Source organism: Anomaloglossus baeobatrachus, chromosome 1 (genome assembly GCF_048569485.1).
Source record: "Anomaloglossus baeobatrachus isolate aAnoBae1 chromosome 1, aAnoBae1.hap1, whole genome shotgun sequence".
In the NCBI taxonomy this organism is placed as follows: Eukaryota; Metazoa; Chordata; class Amphibia; order Anura; family Aromobatidae; genus Anomaloglossus; species Anomaloglossus baeobatrachus.
Genome location: NC_134353.1, coordinates 186466784 through 186481864, shown reverse-complemented (window position 1 = coordinate 186481864; position 15081 = coordinate 186466784). Strand labels below are relative to the sequence as shown.

Genomic DNA, 15081 nt, shown 5'->3' with positions numbered 1-15081 from the left:
TTCCCAAGTTTTCTCCATACATTCTTTTTCTTATCATTCTAATACAGGTTGATCTTAGTTTAATCTGGCCAAAAAATGTTTTTCCAGATCTGGGCTGGTTTTTTTAGATATATTTTGGCAAAGTCTAATCTGGTCTATTTTTAAAGTTAATTAATGGCTTGCACCTAGTGATGAATTTGCTGTCATGAAGTCTTCTATTTATTGTAGACCTAGGTAGGTGTTTCAACCTACTTCTTAGATAGATTTCATCACTTGGTTGAATGTTGTGAATGTGATTTTCTTCCCCAAGGAAAGGATTCTGTGATCATCCACCCCTGTTATTTTCTGTGGATGTCTAGGTCTTTTTGAGTTTGAAACTGACCAGTATGCTCTTATTTTGAAGAATGTACCAATTTTTTTAATTTGGCCACTCTTAACGTTTCTGCTATCTCTTTTCTTCTTTTCAGCCTAATGATGGTTTGTTTCTCCTCCATTGAGAGCTTTTTTTTTACTTCCGATTGTGGATTCTCAGCAACAGATTTCAAATGTAATTGCCACACCTAGAATCAGCTCCAGACATTTTACCTGTTTAATTAATGATGTATTAATGAGGGAATAGCTCATGTAGCACATAAAAGAGCTTTTTAGGTAATTGTGCAATTAGTTTTGGTCCCTTGAAAACAGGCACCTACATAGTAAAGAGCTGTAATTCTTCAACCATTACCCCGATCAGGATGTGAATTCCCTAATTTTAAAGCTGAGAGACTGCACTTTAAGCTCTTATTGATTATATAACTGTATTGTGAATATGTTTTGGTAAACAGCTCAAATACAAAAACTTGTGTCCACTGTCCAAATATTTATAGACCTAACTGTTGTACTGTGTACTTACAATTTTGCCCCTCTCCATTTAACTCTTCTACCTTCTATTATGTTTATAATAGCACATGATTAAAAACAGAGTAGCTCAATGCTTCTAAGCTCTATGTACAAACAGAAGTCTTTCATGCATAAGTCTTTATAACAACTACAAAGTGTTTTCAGTTATGTGGATTTGTAGTTTCAATAATGACTCATGTAGGGAAAAGAGCCTCCTTCCTATTTCTACATAGAGCTTGGAAGGATACAAGTAGTCTGATTTTAATCACGCGATTTCATAGATATAATGGAAAGAAAAATTAACTGGGTAGATGGCAAAATGAACAATTCTAAGTACACTGTGCTATTTAATATGATAATTGCAATTTATTAAGTGGATAAAAATTTTGATGGGAGTGCTTCTGTAATGGCTGGATAGGCAAATTATAGAAATAGACAAAATAATGTTAATAAAAAACATTTAAGTGAATAAGAAAACAATAATAATAATATTAAGGTTCATATAAACATTGTTAAAATTTCCTTGTAATTTGTAACACACTGATTATTAACAACACATAAAATAATAGTCGATTACTCCTATACACCTAAGAACACTATCTGTAAGTATATTAGGTACAATAATTACTGTATTTTTCGGTTTGTAACACTTATTTTTTTCCTCCAAAACTGGGGGAAAAATGGGGGTGCGTCTTACAAACCACATATGGCTTACCAGGGCGGCAGTGGTGGTGCAGGGTCGGCGATACAGAGGGCTCAAAGGGGGTGTCAGTGCAGTGGAGTAGCTCCGAAGGGTCAGTGTGCAGCAGCAGAGGGTCGGCGATACTGCAGGCTCGTGGGGTGACACGGTGGTAGGCGCCATTGATCTGCTGGAGGGTTTGGAGGAGGGGGTGTCGCAGCTCAAGAGTGTCAGTGTGTGGAGGGTCGGCAATACTGTGATAGACTTCAAGAAAATGGCCACGGAAGCCAATCTGCACATGTGCTGCCTCTGCAGCCATTTTATTGAAGTCCATTGTGTCATTGGCTGGCAATTCAATGGAGTCTGCAGTCCACCGGCAGATCAATAGTGCTTGCCGCTGCAACACACCCCACGAGCCCGCAGTATCGCCGACCCTCTGCTGCCACATACTGAACCTCTTGAGCTGCGACAACCCCTCCTCTGATCCTGCTGGCAGATCAATGGCGCCTGCTGCTGTGACACCCCATGAGCCCGCAGTATTGCCAACCCTCCTCACATTGACCCTTTTGAGGCGCGACACCCCCTCCTACAAGCCCGCAGCATTGCCAACCATCCTGAGCCATGACACCCCCTCCTTTAAGTTCACAGCAATGCCTACCCTGCCTCCTGTGACCTTCCTGAGCCGCTCTACCACAGTTACTGCCTCCTGGGGAGCTAATATAAGAGGCACTAGGATTATAAGATGGATCCGCATTTTAACAGTAAGAATTTTTTTTTCCTATATTCCTCCTTCAAATTTGGGGTGCGTCTTATAAACCAGTGCGTCTTATAAAACAAATAATGCTGTAATTCCAATACTAAAACATGTCACTAACACCCTCTACAGAGCTATAGACTGCTAGATTATGAACAGAGTTTGTGCTTTTTTCTGAACATGTTCATCATTTATAACCGGGACAAGGATGTAGTCTGCAGCCTATGTCTTGCCAGGATTTTGGGAACCTGCTATAAAGAGTGAATAAATAAAGTGTCCAAAGGTTTATAGCAAGAAGCTGTGTTGTTCGCGGTGTGCTACCATAGAAGGTCTCTGCACACAGCACTACCTTATTCAAGTTCATTAAAAATGTTTGGACTTTGCATTTCCAAGCTCCATGGAACTGTGAGTGAACAGCAGTTTTGGATAATATCTTGTTGGCTGCCTCTGTGAATGCGCAGTGAGTCATTATCCTGCGTTTTCATTAGGACATTGTGTGCAACATCTAGGCACACTTTATAGAGAAGTTAGATTATTCCGCAGGTCAAAATGTGATAAATAGATATTTAAAAAAACAAGAGTTCACGGCTGAATTTGTTTTTGACAAAGTAGTAACATAAGAATTGCAAAACGCCTATAACATTGGCAATATGAAAAATGAACTCGAGCCAGACCAGCAATTTTATATAGATGTTGCCTTTTTGTTTGTAAACAACTGTGATATCTGCTCGCAGCATACGAAGTATATTATATTTTTGCTGGAAAAAAAAATTAAAAACATTGTATTATTATTTATCCAATTATTTAGCCAATATAAATTACACTGTCCATCAAAGAATATCCTAATTATCTTCAGGCAGTTTTCAGTGTATATTATTAACTGAATTAACTATTTACTTACCTGAACACAGGCAGTAAATAGAAAACCTGTCAGGTGCAATATGCATCCAAAACCACGAACAGTTCTGGGTGCATATTCCTAATCCATGTGTAACGGTCCCTGTATCTAGAAACATAGATAAAGAGATATTTAGAAAAATTATTTCTAAAGACCTTATATAATATGCTAATGAGCACAGGGACTAAATGCAAGGGCGTTAGTTCCTGCTCTCATTCCGCCTTCTTAGCATAGTAACAGGCCCACAGGGGTATGCTAACATGCTGTTCAATGCCCACTGTCAGCATCATCACTAGCAGTTACAGGTGTACCTGTCCATTGTTACAGCTTCAGACGCTGGGCAGTGCACATGATTAGAAGTCCCTGGCACTTCCAGTCATGCGCACTAGACCTCTCTGAAGCCAGGACGCATACACCTGGCTTCATAGTGCACATGACCGGCAGTACGGTGACCTGCTCATGTACAGTGCCCAGAGTCTGAGGCTGTAAAAATGGACAGGTACGCGCGTCACCGCTTGTGATGACGCCGGCAGTGGGCATTGAATATCATGTTAGCACACCCTTGTGGGCGTGCAAATATGCTAAAAGGGCGGATGAGTACAGGAAGTAACACCCTTCGGACTAGTCCCTGCGCTCATTAGCATATCATAAAGGATCTTTAGAAATACTTTTTTAAAAGATCCCTTAATCTATGCTGCTATAAGCTGAGACTGCTAGGCATTGATTAGCAACATGTACAAGGCTCGTGGTTCTGGGTGCATATAAGACCTAACAGATTCACTTTAAAAGTCCCATTTATTATGCGGAGTTACATTACATATGTGCATGTACCTCATTTTGTCCATTGCTTTTCCTGGTTGTCAACAAACTGAATGAGTTTACCCAGGATTAGAATTGTGTGCAAAGAAAAGGTGAATTTAATGCTCAGAGAATATACTGTAATAATGCTGTCATCTACTGTATGCATTCAACCACCATCAATTACCAAAAAGACTATAGGCTGTGTGGTCATGACTGGCACTGATGAATGGAAATGCAGCCAAGTTAGCACTAAACCCCAGTGACTTGTTCAGTTCCTCTTATCATTTCAAGTCAGTAATTTACAAACTGATAGAACTGATTGAATTTTCATTTTTCTTGCTTTTTATGGCAGGAAGGATAAGTCTTGTGCAGCCTCTAAACAGTTGGCATATTTGTAGATGATCCAATCAAGATTGTTATGCTTTTCCCCGTACATTCATGTATCCAGCTGGCAGAGGACTACTGTCGGCCCATGTTTGCAATCATCTGCCAGCTTTGTTAACTCTTCCAATATTAGGTAGCTGCCTTGGCTGTCTGACAATTCTGAACATTTTTTTCTTTTACATATTTTTTACATATTTTGTCAAATGTAAAAATGCTGTTTCCACTCAATAATCCAATTTTAACCACTGAAATAAATTTCAAGCGACAATATAGTTTAAAGCATTGTTTAAAGGAAATTTGTCTGGTGCAAAAATGCTATTTATCTGCATATTTTTAGCGTTAAATTCCTGCTTGGAATATATTGAGAAAATGAAGGTGTGCCATCATTGTAGCGGCTATCTTTCAATTGTAGGAGTGGTTCATATAGTGGATACAATCTACATTCACTTTGTGGGCACAGGTATAATCACTTCGGGCAGTTTAATTGATATCCTGCTCTGCTCATACATAATACAGAGCAGACTGTAAATCAAAGTGTCAAGATGATTACAGCTGACCTCACAGTATAGTGAATGATGACTGTAAAGATTCCTGCATTTCATCTATGGATGAAAGTGAGCAGCTACAGGGAGGATATAAAATCATTTTCTCCCATTAGCTGTTGTTCCAAAAAAGCAGCCAGTGAGGAGTTTAATGCCATTTACCTAAACATTTACTCTATATCAGCAGATATAATAATAATAATAATAATAATAATAATAATAATAATAATAATAATAATAATGTTTTTGTACATAGGTTCCATTTAATTCAGTAACTCAAGGACAAATGAAGACTAAGAAAAATAAAATTAAAGGCGCTGTGTCTCCAGGCTCCACAACACAAACTACATACTGTATGTTATTAAACTGATCTGTGAAGTAAGCTTATTGGAATGGTTGTATAGTCATGGTATTAAGATGAGCAGTTTATGAATCGGGCTGATGAGTGGGAGAGCTCATGACTTCAAGTGTATTCAGTTTCCTCCCACTTATCCATATTTTCCTCACTACTATAAACCTAATTGCAGTCAATTGGAAGAAAATTGACGTCCCCAATATATCACAAATTATTAAAACTCTCACGCTTCATGAAAAATATGAAAAACATTATGCTATTACAGATAATTTATTCGCACCATATTACAAATGATGGAATCCATGGAACCAATTCCGAGAAGGGATCACGTGAACAAATATTTGTGCATCATAATATACATCACGTAGGGGTATCTTCTTACAACTCATGAAATAATTTGGTTATTTAATTTGTCATCACAGATAAGATCATTTATTTGATCGCATGTAATTTGTATATAAGTTTTAGTTATTTTTAATGATTGATTAAGCCTTGTTCTCCCTTACCCTTTACCCTAATTTTTCCTTCCTCCTGTCCCTAGTTCCTCAATTAAATGACATGACTTTCCACAGCCCAACCTTCCCCACATCCTTCCCATCCCTATCTTATACCTAACCCTTAATAGAAGCCTTAACCCCTTAATGACCGCGGGCCGTAAAATTACGTCCTAAATGACATAATCTTACTGCCCACGGTCCTCCGGCGGCAGCATGCCGCGATCGGCACACATCTCAGCTGATTTTCACAGAATCGTTATCTGCTCGTGCCGATTAACCCCTTATATGGCGCTGTCAATACATGACAGCGCCATTATAAGCGCAATCGCGGTAAAGTTTTACTTACCGCCGAAACCGGAAGTCACGTGACGCGATCACGTGACTCCCGATAGTTGTCATGGTAGTACAGGGTCATGTGATGACTCCTGTACTACACATGAATTGGTTTCACTTTCGCTGTGCCCGGGGCACAGCAAAAGAGAAAGACAGCGTATCTGCTGTTTACAGCCTTCCAGCTGTGATCAGCAGATACTGCAGAGCGATCGGAATGCTGATCGCAATAGCCCCCTAGGGGGACTAGTAAAATAAAAAAAAAAAGTAAAAAAATAAGTTTTAAAAAATTTAAAAAAAACAAAAAAACCTAAAAGTTCAAATCACCCCCCATTCGCCCCATTGAAAATTAAAGGGTTAAAAAAATAAAAAATATACACACATTTGGTATCGCCGCGTTCAGAAACGCCCGATCTATCAAAATATAAAATCAATTAATCTGATCAGTAAACGGCGTAGCGGCAAAAAAATTCCAAACGCCAAAACGACGTTTTTTTGTCGCCACAACTTTTGCGCAAAATGCAATAAGAGGCGATCAAAACGTAGCATCTGCGCAAAATTGGTACCGTTAAAAACGTCAGCTCGAGACGCAAAAAATAAGCCATCATTGAGCCTAAGATCCCGAAAAATGAGAACGCTACGGGTCACGGAATATGGCGTAAAACGTGCGCCACTTTTTTCGGACAAACTTCCGATTTTTTTTTAACCCCTTATATAAAAGTAAACCTATACATGTTTGGTGTCTACGAACTCGCACTGACCTGAGGCATCACACCCACACATCAGTTTTACCATATAGTGAACACAGTGAATAAAATATCTCAAAAACCATAGTGCTATCACACTTTTTTTGCAATTTTTCAGCATTTGGAATTTTTTTGCCATTTTCTAGTACACAATATGGTAAAACTGATGGTTTCATTTAAAAGTACAGCTCGTTCCGCAAAAAATGAGCCCTCACATGACCATATTGACTGAAAAATAAAAAAGTTACGTCTCTCAGAAAAAGAATGGCGAAAAAAAAAAACGGAAAGCGAAAAATCGGCCGGTCGTGAAAGGGTTAAGATAGAGGTCTTTTGTTATCTATGTTGTATTCAATCATATTCAACTATGAAATAGTATCAAATTCCTCCTCCCCCTTTCCCCGTCTTAATTATTGAAAATAAAAATATTTGAAAAGTTTCCTCCCACTCACCCTAAGTGCCAGTTGCAGCTTGTACTAAGCAGAGTAAAATTTCATCAGCAGCAGGGAGTGGGGACACTGAGGATCTGACCATCAGGCTTGTCGGGAAGAGATCTAAGAGAAAGCTACACTTGATTACATCTTACAGAAGTAACTCTGCATTATCTGCTTTTAAAAAACAATCAGAGATCTGACAACTGACATTTATACACCTGAACTAATAATTCTATTGTTTTCATAGTAACTGTATAAAATCGTAAGGCACTCTTCAGGATAAAAAAAATAAAACTTGAGAATTATAGGGTGGTTTGGTGTTCTCATTTTGAAGCAGATTTTCAACAGACTCTTAACCCTGAATGAAGATATCGTGTAAACCCACTGCACAAATTGCAATCATTAAGCATATTGTGTTCATGAGCTGATTTTTAGCTTTTAAATGTTGCTTAGTTACTGTGAAAACTGAAGAGGATTGTTGAAGATTATTTAACTATCTCTAAGAAATACTTCACATTGGAAGAGAATATTGGTTCTGTATGTGAGGAGTAACGTGAATAATAAGATAAATATTATGAAGGATAAAATGTACTTCATAGGTTTAAAAACCTGTAATTAGGTTTTGTAATTTTGCTAACAGAAAATAACAAAAATAATGAAAACAATGTTTATGATATGGGTGGACAGACTTTTCTGGTGATTATGGTACTTACAAGTCTGAGCCAAGTGGAGAACAAGTGGCCAGAAAGTCATTGTATTCTAATAGGTACCACTTGGCTGTCAATCAATAAATCCTTATAATTGACTGTTTGGATTTCTTATAAACTATACAGGAGCCTAGCAGAATCCATGATACATAGATTATATACATGACACTTGTAATAATAGTTCTTCTCTTGCATCTAGCAATCCATGCCTGAACAAGATTTATTGCTAAGGCCTCTTTCACACATGCGTTGAACGGCATCAATTGCTATCCGCCACTTTGAGGAATTACGATAACTGTTGCAGGAAACTGTTTTATTTCTCATAGACTTCTATTAGCTATGGATAGCAACGGATGCATCCGTTAGCCGACGCTGCGTTGTATCCGCCTGGTGGATGGAACACTGCATGTAGCGTTTTTCTCCGCTTGGCAGAGTGTCAAAAAAATGCAACCTGCAGGATTCCGTCGGCGTCCATTGTTTTTATAATGGACGCCTATGGTGGCGGATTCCATTAGAATTCGTCATCTTACGGATTCCGTTAATGCAACCATCTTTACAAAACTGCGCATGCCCAGATGTGTAAAGTCAAGAAAAAAAAACCTATAATGGATTGCGTTATTTTGTACGATTTGTTGCATCCATTGTGCCACTATATGCAACGCATCCATTGCATCCGTCACACAACACAATGCAACGAATGCCGTTCAACGCAAGTGTGAAAGCAGCCTAAGGTAGAAAAATGTATTACAAGATGTATATGAGAACTGGCCCATAATGCTTAATGATCAGACCAATAATAATAATAATAATAATGATCAGACCCATAATGCTTAATGATCAGACACCAATGGTAAACATTGGAAGAGAAAAAATACAAAAGGAACCACTTTCTGTTTTAGGGTTTGCCCGGATAAACCTCCTTGTGAGTGTCCAGGATCCAAGAAGGGACTACAGCAGCCAACCACACAAATGTCCAAAGGAAAGAAAAAAAGGGATAATGTCCAACTAGGTATCTTCTGGATGAATTAAAAAATAACTTTTATTTAAACTTTGAAAAGTCCTAGGTGCACAGGCAATTTCATACTGTCTGTAAAGGGGGCAGGTAACAAGGACAACGCGTTTTGGCGCAGTGTCGCCTTCCTCAAATCTAACTAACCATTGTTTCAAGACAAAATAAAAATGTTGATTTTATGTTTTTCTGTGTTTTTATATTCTCTTGCAACAATGGCCAGTTAGATCTGAGGAAGGCGACAGTGCGCCGAAATGCATTATCCTTGTAACCTGCCACCTTTACAGCATGTATGAAATTGCCTATGTACCTATGACTTTTTAAAGTTTACATAAAAGTTATTTTTTAATACATTCGGAGGATACCTAGCTGGACTTTATCCCTTTTTTTCCAATGGTATACATTATCTAGTGTTATTTATGTTCAATGACACGTAGAATATACGAAGATGTGTTTAGTCTGAGAGGTATGCTGCACTTCCAGCCCTACTAAAGGGATCCTGTCATCAGATTCATGGTGTTTCACCATAGGCAACATGAACCAGACAGATGACTGGGTGAATACAGGTATGTGTAACGCCTGCCTGGATCCACAGACTCAGATGGGCTGTAAAGGTGAGGCTAGAGGGAAGCCACTCACCAAGCAGGACCCCCAGAACCCTGAAACCCTTTAACCCCTCTATAGGGATTTGGAATTACACAGGGAACTGGAGATCACTACCTGTGGAAGGCTGCAGTCCGATGAGAGTAGTAGTCAGGCAGGGTCAAACCAGGAATAGCGGAACAGGGACAGAATTGGCAGGCAATGACGTAGTCAGCAAACGTAGCAGACGTCAAATCCGGATCGGGCAGTGAGGTACATAAACAGCAGGCAGAAGGGTAGTCAGAAAACACGCAGAAGTCAGCACACAGGAATAACCAAACAGAATAGGATGTAACAGGAGCCAGGAAAATCAGAACTATATCTGGCAGTGGTCATGTGACAGGAGGGGGAACAAGAAGGGTGTGGTGTCTTCCCATTGGCTGTAGCTGAATGCTGGCAAGTTCAGCTGGAAGACACATGCCACCCACAGTCAGCCAGCGGTACTGCAGATCCCAAGCTAACCCAGCCCAGTGGATGATCGGAGACTGCGCCCACCACTGGCATCGACTCCTCTCCCATCACCATCCACGGCAGGAACATGGCGTCACCTGGTGATCGGAACAGAAGTCGCTGGAGCAGACTCCGGCGGTGACGTAATAGTATGTTTGCTAAACCAGCTGTGGACAATACGCCTCAATTGACAAGTCCAAGCTGGGTCACTAGTGGGCAGATCACCAGTCACTAGTGGGGCCCTCATCCCTTTGACTGATGCTTCTCTGCCTATATAAACAAATTGGGAGAGACCTTTTAGTCTAAGGGATCAGAGCTTGAAGGCTGTCAGGAGCCAACAAGGACCAGCCTTGGACTAATCAGCCATGACACATGCTCCCTGGTCAGCTTTTCAAACTATATTTACTCTGAAATGCAGCAGTATTTTAGCGTAGAACATGCATTGCTGCAATCACCCAGCTAATGTCTGATTCATGCTACCCACAATTTGGGCAGTATGAAACTGATAACAAGAAATTTATTAATTTTAATAGAATCGTCCCAAGGGGATAAATAACAATAAGCCCACATGCTATATTTTCTGCATATCGGCGTCCAACTAATGTGGCATATACAGTATACAGCAGCATGCATAATATTGCAGCTCCTGACTGATCTACTCTTTTGATGGTTTGCTGATATATAATAATTATCCCAATCTCCACTTTCAGTTCCACGTACGCAAAGAAAAATAAAAAATAATATGCATGCAGCAAATTAATAGAACGAAATAATGAGCAACTTATTGTAAAGTTTGATGCTATAATTACATTCTTTGTGTCCTTATTCTTTGTATTGCGTATATTTTATTAGATTAGCACTTTTGTAACTTTAGAACCAGTAACCAATCAGTAATTCTTTAGCTTTTAGAAGTCAGTGGTTTTTACATGGGTTCACTAATTGCTTTTCTTTGTGCTTTAGGGCTGTGAAATGGATGTGGACATAAAAGACGTTAATAACAGGACTGTTATGAAAGAAGACAACAGCACCTTTGCAACATCAGCTACTAATTTCCCTTCCTGGGAGGATTATAACAGCAGTGTAGACGACATACGATACTTTTTAATTGGGCTATATACATTTGTAAGCTTGCTCGGATTCATGGGAAATCTCCTAATTCTTCTGGCTATTTTCAGAAAACGCAAGCAAAAAACAATAATTAACTACCTCATTGGAAACTTGGCTTTTTCAGATATTTTAGTTGTGTTGTTCTGCTCACCGTTTACTTTGACATGTGTTTTGCTTGATCAATGGATTTTTGGTGAAGTCATGTGTCATGTAGTGCCTTTCCTTCAATGTGTCTCCGTTTTAATCTCTACTCTGATGCTAATGTCCATTGCCTTGGTGAGGTATCACATGATAAAACATCCTCTTTCGACCAATCTAACTGCTAACCATGGATATTTTCTGATTGCTACTGTCTGGACTCTTGGTTTTACCATATGTTCCCCCTTACCTGTCTTTCATAAAATTATTAATTTAAGAGAAGCATTTAATTTGGAACCATTGATGAATAGTTATCTGTGCATCGAATCTTGGCCATCTGATTCCTACAGAATTGCGTTCACCATTTCTTTACTATTAGTGCAGTATATATTGCCTTTGTCTTGCCTAACAATAAGTCATACTAGTGTTTGCCGAAGTATAAGTTCAAGATTACCAAACAAAGATGTGAAAGTTGAAGAAAATGAGATGATTAATTTGACCCTTCAACAACCAAAAGCAAAACAATCGGGGTTAGAAATTTGTACTAGTCGAAAGTGGAGTTATTCTTGCGTACGAAAACATAGAAAGCGCTACAGCAAAAAAACAGCAAGTGTTGTCCCAGCGATACTAAGACGGCACCAAGAGAGCAATACTGGAGACATTCCAGAAACGTCCACCACAGAGAGGAGCCACACATTACCCACTAGTATGCACACTAGTGTCCACACTTTACCTTCGAGTGTCTATTTACCCGGAGTTCCCATATGTTTTGAAATGAAGCCAGAGGAGAATTCTGAACTGCACAATATTAACTCTGTATCTAAATCTATAACTCGGATAAAGAAGAGGTCTAGGCGCGTTTTCTGTAGACTAACTGTATTGATCTTGGCTTTTGCCGTCAGTTGGATGCCGCTTCACCTCTTTCACCTTGTAACTGACTTTAATGCCAATCTAATTTCCAATCGACATTTCAAATTAGTTTACTGCATCTGTCACTTGCTTGGCATGGTCTCCTGTTGTCTCAATCCTATACTCTATGGATTTTTAAATGATGGTATAAAGGCAGATTTGATGTCACTCATCCAGTGTTTCCAGATATCATAGGCTGATCCAGCTCTTGCATTTTCTTTCTGAAAACATGTCAGACTAAGTTTGAGGTTCACTCTTATTTGTTGGCAGACTGTTCTCCTGAACCGAGTTAACTATGCTGCCATTAACTATTTGTACATGTGTTTTTAAGCTTAATATGATCTCTATGAGGTCTATTTATAATCTCTTTGTTGCTGTAAAAAGAGACAACATTACCTTCAGTATCATGAGTATTTGTAATATAACTCTATGTAACATAAAAGAAATCTTGACTTTCTTGTAATTGATGTTATATAATCCCATCATATCTAAGCAAATTACTAGAATGGACTAATGCTCTACTTGACCTTGTGTTAACCACTTGGTCTGTTTTTTTAAAAGGAACATTTTATTATCAGATAACATCATTCAATGTTTCATTTTATATTGCTATGAGATTTGTTCTGAGCTGTAGGAACAATGGTTTACTCTGCATTACTGAGTGAAATTAATTAGTAATTGTGATTAAATAATTCCTGTTGTAAAATAGTAATTTATATTTTTAATTATTTCATACTGTACTTGCAAAGCTTTAACTATGTTTTAGCTTATGTGGCTTTCTTGTGGAAAATATAATAAAATACAGTATATATATTACAATACTGCAATAGTATCTTGTATATTGCACAATATTTCTTAACTATGACATTTCTGAGTTAATTTATAATCTTAGTTAATTATATGATATAGTTCATTCTAGCATCAACAATAAAAGAACACTAATCTTGCTTATTCTACAATAATTTGTTGCAGTTAAATAGAATAGTCAACATTTTATACATTTTCTTTAATTACTGTTTGTTGGGTTAAAGAATCTACTCACCAAATTTTTCAAGTTGAACTGGACACACAATTAGAGATGAGCAGATCCAAACTTCAAGGTGCAATAAAACATCCTAGTCTATATGTCCCCCTTTTGGGCTTCTCTGTGTCACACTGCATTTCAGCTGAATGTGTGCTCTCGGACATACATCCAGCTGAAGCAGTGGCTGGTGTCGGCAGGACACCACATCCCTTGGCCTTGTTGAGGTTTTAACCCCTACAACCGTGACCATTTTACTCCTGGTGATGAGCAATCACTAAAATGCTTGGGTGCTCAGTACAAGAATTGAGCAAATCAGACTGCTCGAGTGCTCGCCTTGACTAAAAAGTATAAAGGAAGTCAATGGGAAACTTGATCATTTTTCCGAAAGACCCTCCCAGGATGTCTGGAGAGGCATGAAAATTGCTGAAAGTGATTTTAAACAGCGCTCAAATGGACTAGGAACAGCATTAGGAATATGCCTGGATGCATCTTTTACTCTCAAGTCACTGCTGGGAATTATATTATTAGAGTATTACGCCACTTTTGATGACTGACAATAAAACATACCAAACCAAATATAAAATAGATTTTACAGGAAAAAATGTTAGGAAACATTTTTTCATTTGTAATGACTTGTTACATAAGGCAAATTAAAAAAAAGAGGAAAAAAAATGGTTCTTCTATTCCTTATGCTATGTTCGCATATAGTGTTGCTGTATTTTTGGACTTTCTCATTGCTGTCAATGGTGAAAAAAACATTCACTGGTAAATTTTAACATTTGGCTACCCTATTTGGGCATGTGGTGTGTGTGTGTGTGTGTGTGTGTGTGTGTGTGTGTGTGTGTGTGTGTGTGTGTGTGTGTGAAATCATCAGACACATCCTGTTTAATTTATGAAGGAGGGACTGTTAAACACAAAGCTTATGTGGGCATGCAAGAACTGCCAAAAATTAGTATCAGGGGACCCATGCCATTTTTCTTGTTACATTTTTTTTAAAGTAATACCAAGACATCTGTTATGGGGCCGGAACTGCCCACACCGATAAAGTCTGCTGATTGGCTGCTGTGCTACTATTCAACAAGCTTTATTCAGACTCCAACACAAACCCGAAAATTTCCATGCTTGGGTCCAAGGACCGAACACCCATGTTTGGTACAAACCCCAAACTTTACAATTAGGGTTCACTCATCCCTAGACATAACATTGTCAGATATAGATGAAATAGTGACAAAAATGTATAATTGGTAGAGGAAGGTTGAACTAGATGGATTTAGGTCTTTTTTCAACCTATGTAACAATGTAATTATTTAACTATGAATGACGGATTGCAATACACACAGCTAGAGACATAGAGTAGTGCCTCTGACTACATGTTAAGACAATTTTAAAAACATTAATAAGACTCCTACCCTGGTAAACCCTATACACTCAGTAGAAGGCCTAGCTTAAATTTGAAGGAAGAATTGTAATACACGCAGCAAGAGACATAGAGGAGAAACTCTGACATTTTGGAGCAATTTTAAAACATTCAGACACCTACCTTGGTACTACCTATGCACTCAGTGCAGTGCCTATAGAGTATTCCAAGGGGGGGATTGTAATGCATGCAGCACTAGACATAGAGGGGGCCTCTGAGTACTTTTTGAGACAATTTTAAAAACATTCAGACTCCTACCCTGGTTCAGCCTATGCATTCAGTGGAATTCGTAGCTTATATATGAAGGAGGGATTGCAATGCACCCAGCAAGAGACATAGAAGAAAGCTTCCGACTACATTTTGGGACAATTTTAAAATCATTCAAATCATTCAAACTCCTGTC

The 15081-nt window shown here is 38.6% G+C and overlaps 1 protein-coding gene across 2 annotated transcripts in view; it reads left to right on the top strand.

The window, feature by feature from the left end:
* NPY5R (neuropeptide Y receptor Y5) overlaps positions 1-13037 on the top strand; it is a 151270-nt gene extending 138233 nt beyond the window's left edge. For both annotated transcript variants that reach the window (XM_075335155.1, XM_075335162.1), the window contains one exon: positions 11044-13037. In XM_075335155.1, the coding sequence (XP_075191270.1) occupies positions 11053-12432 (1380 nt within the window). In that variant the 5' untranslated portion in view covers positions 11044-11052 and the 3' untranslated portion in view covers positions 12433-13037. The remainder of the gene's footprint in view (positions 1-11043) is intronic.
* The last annotated feature ends 2044 nt before the right edge of the window (positions 13038-15081 follow it).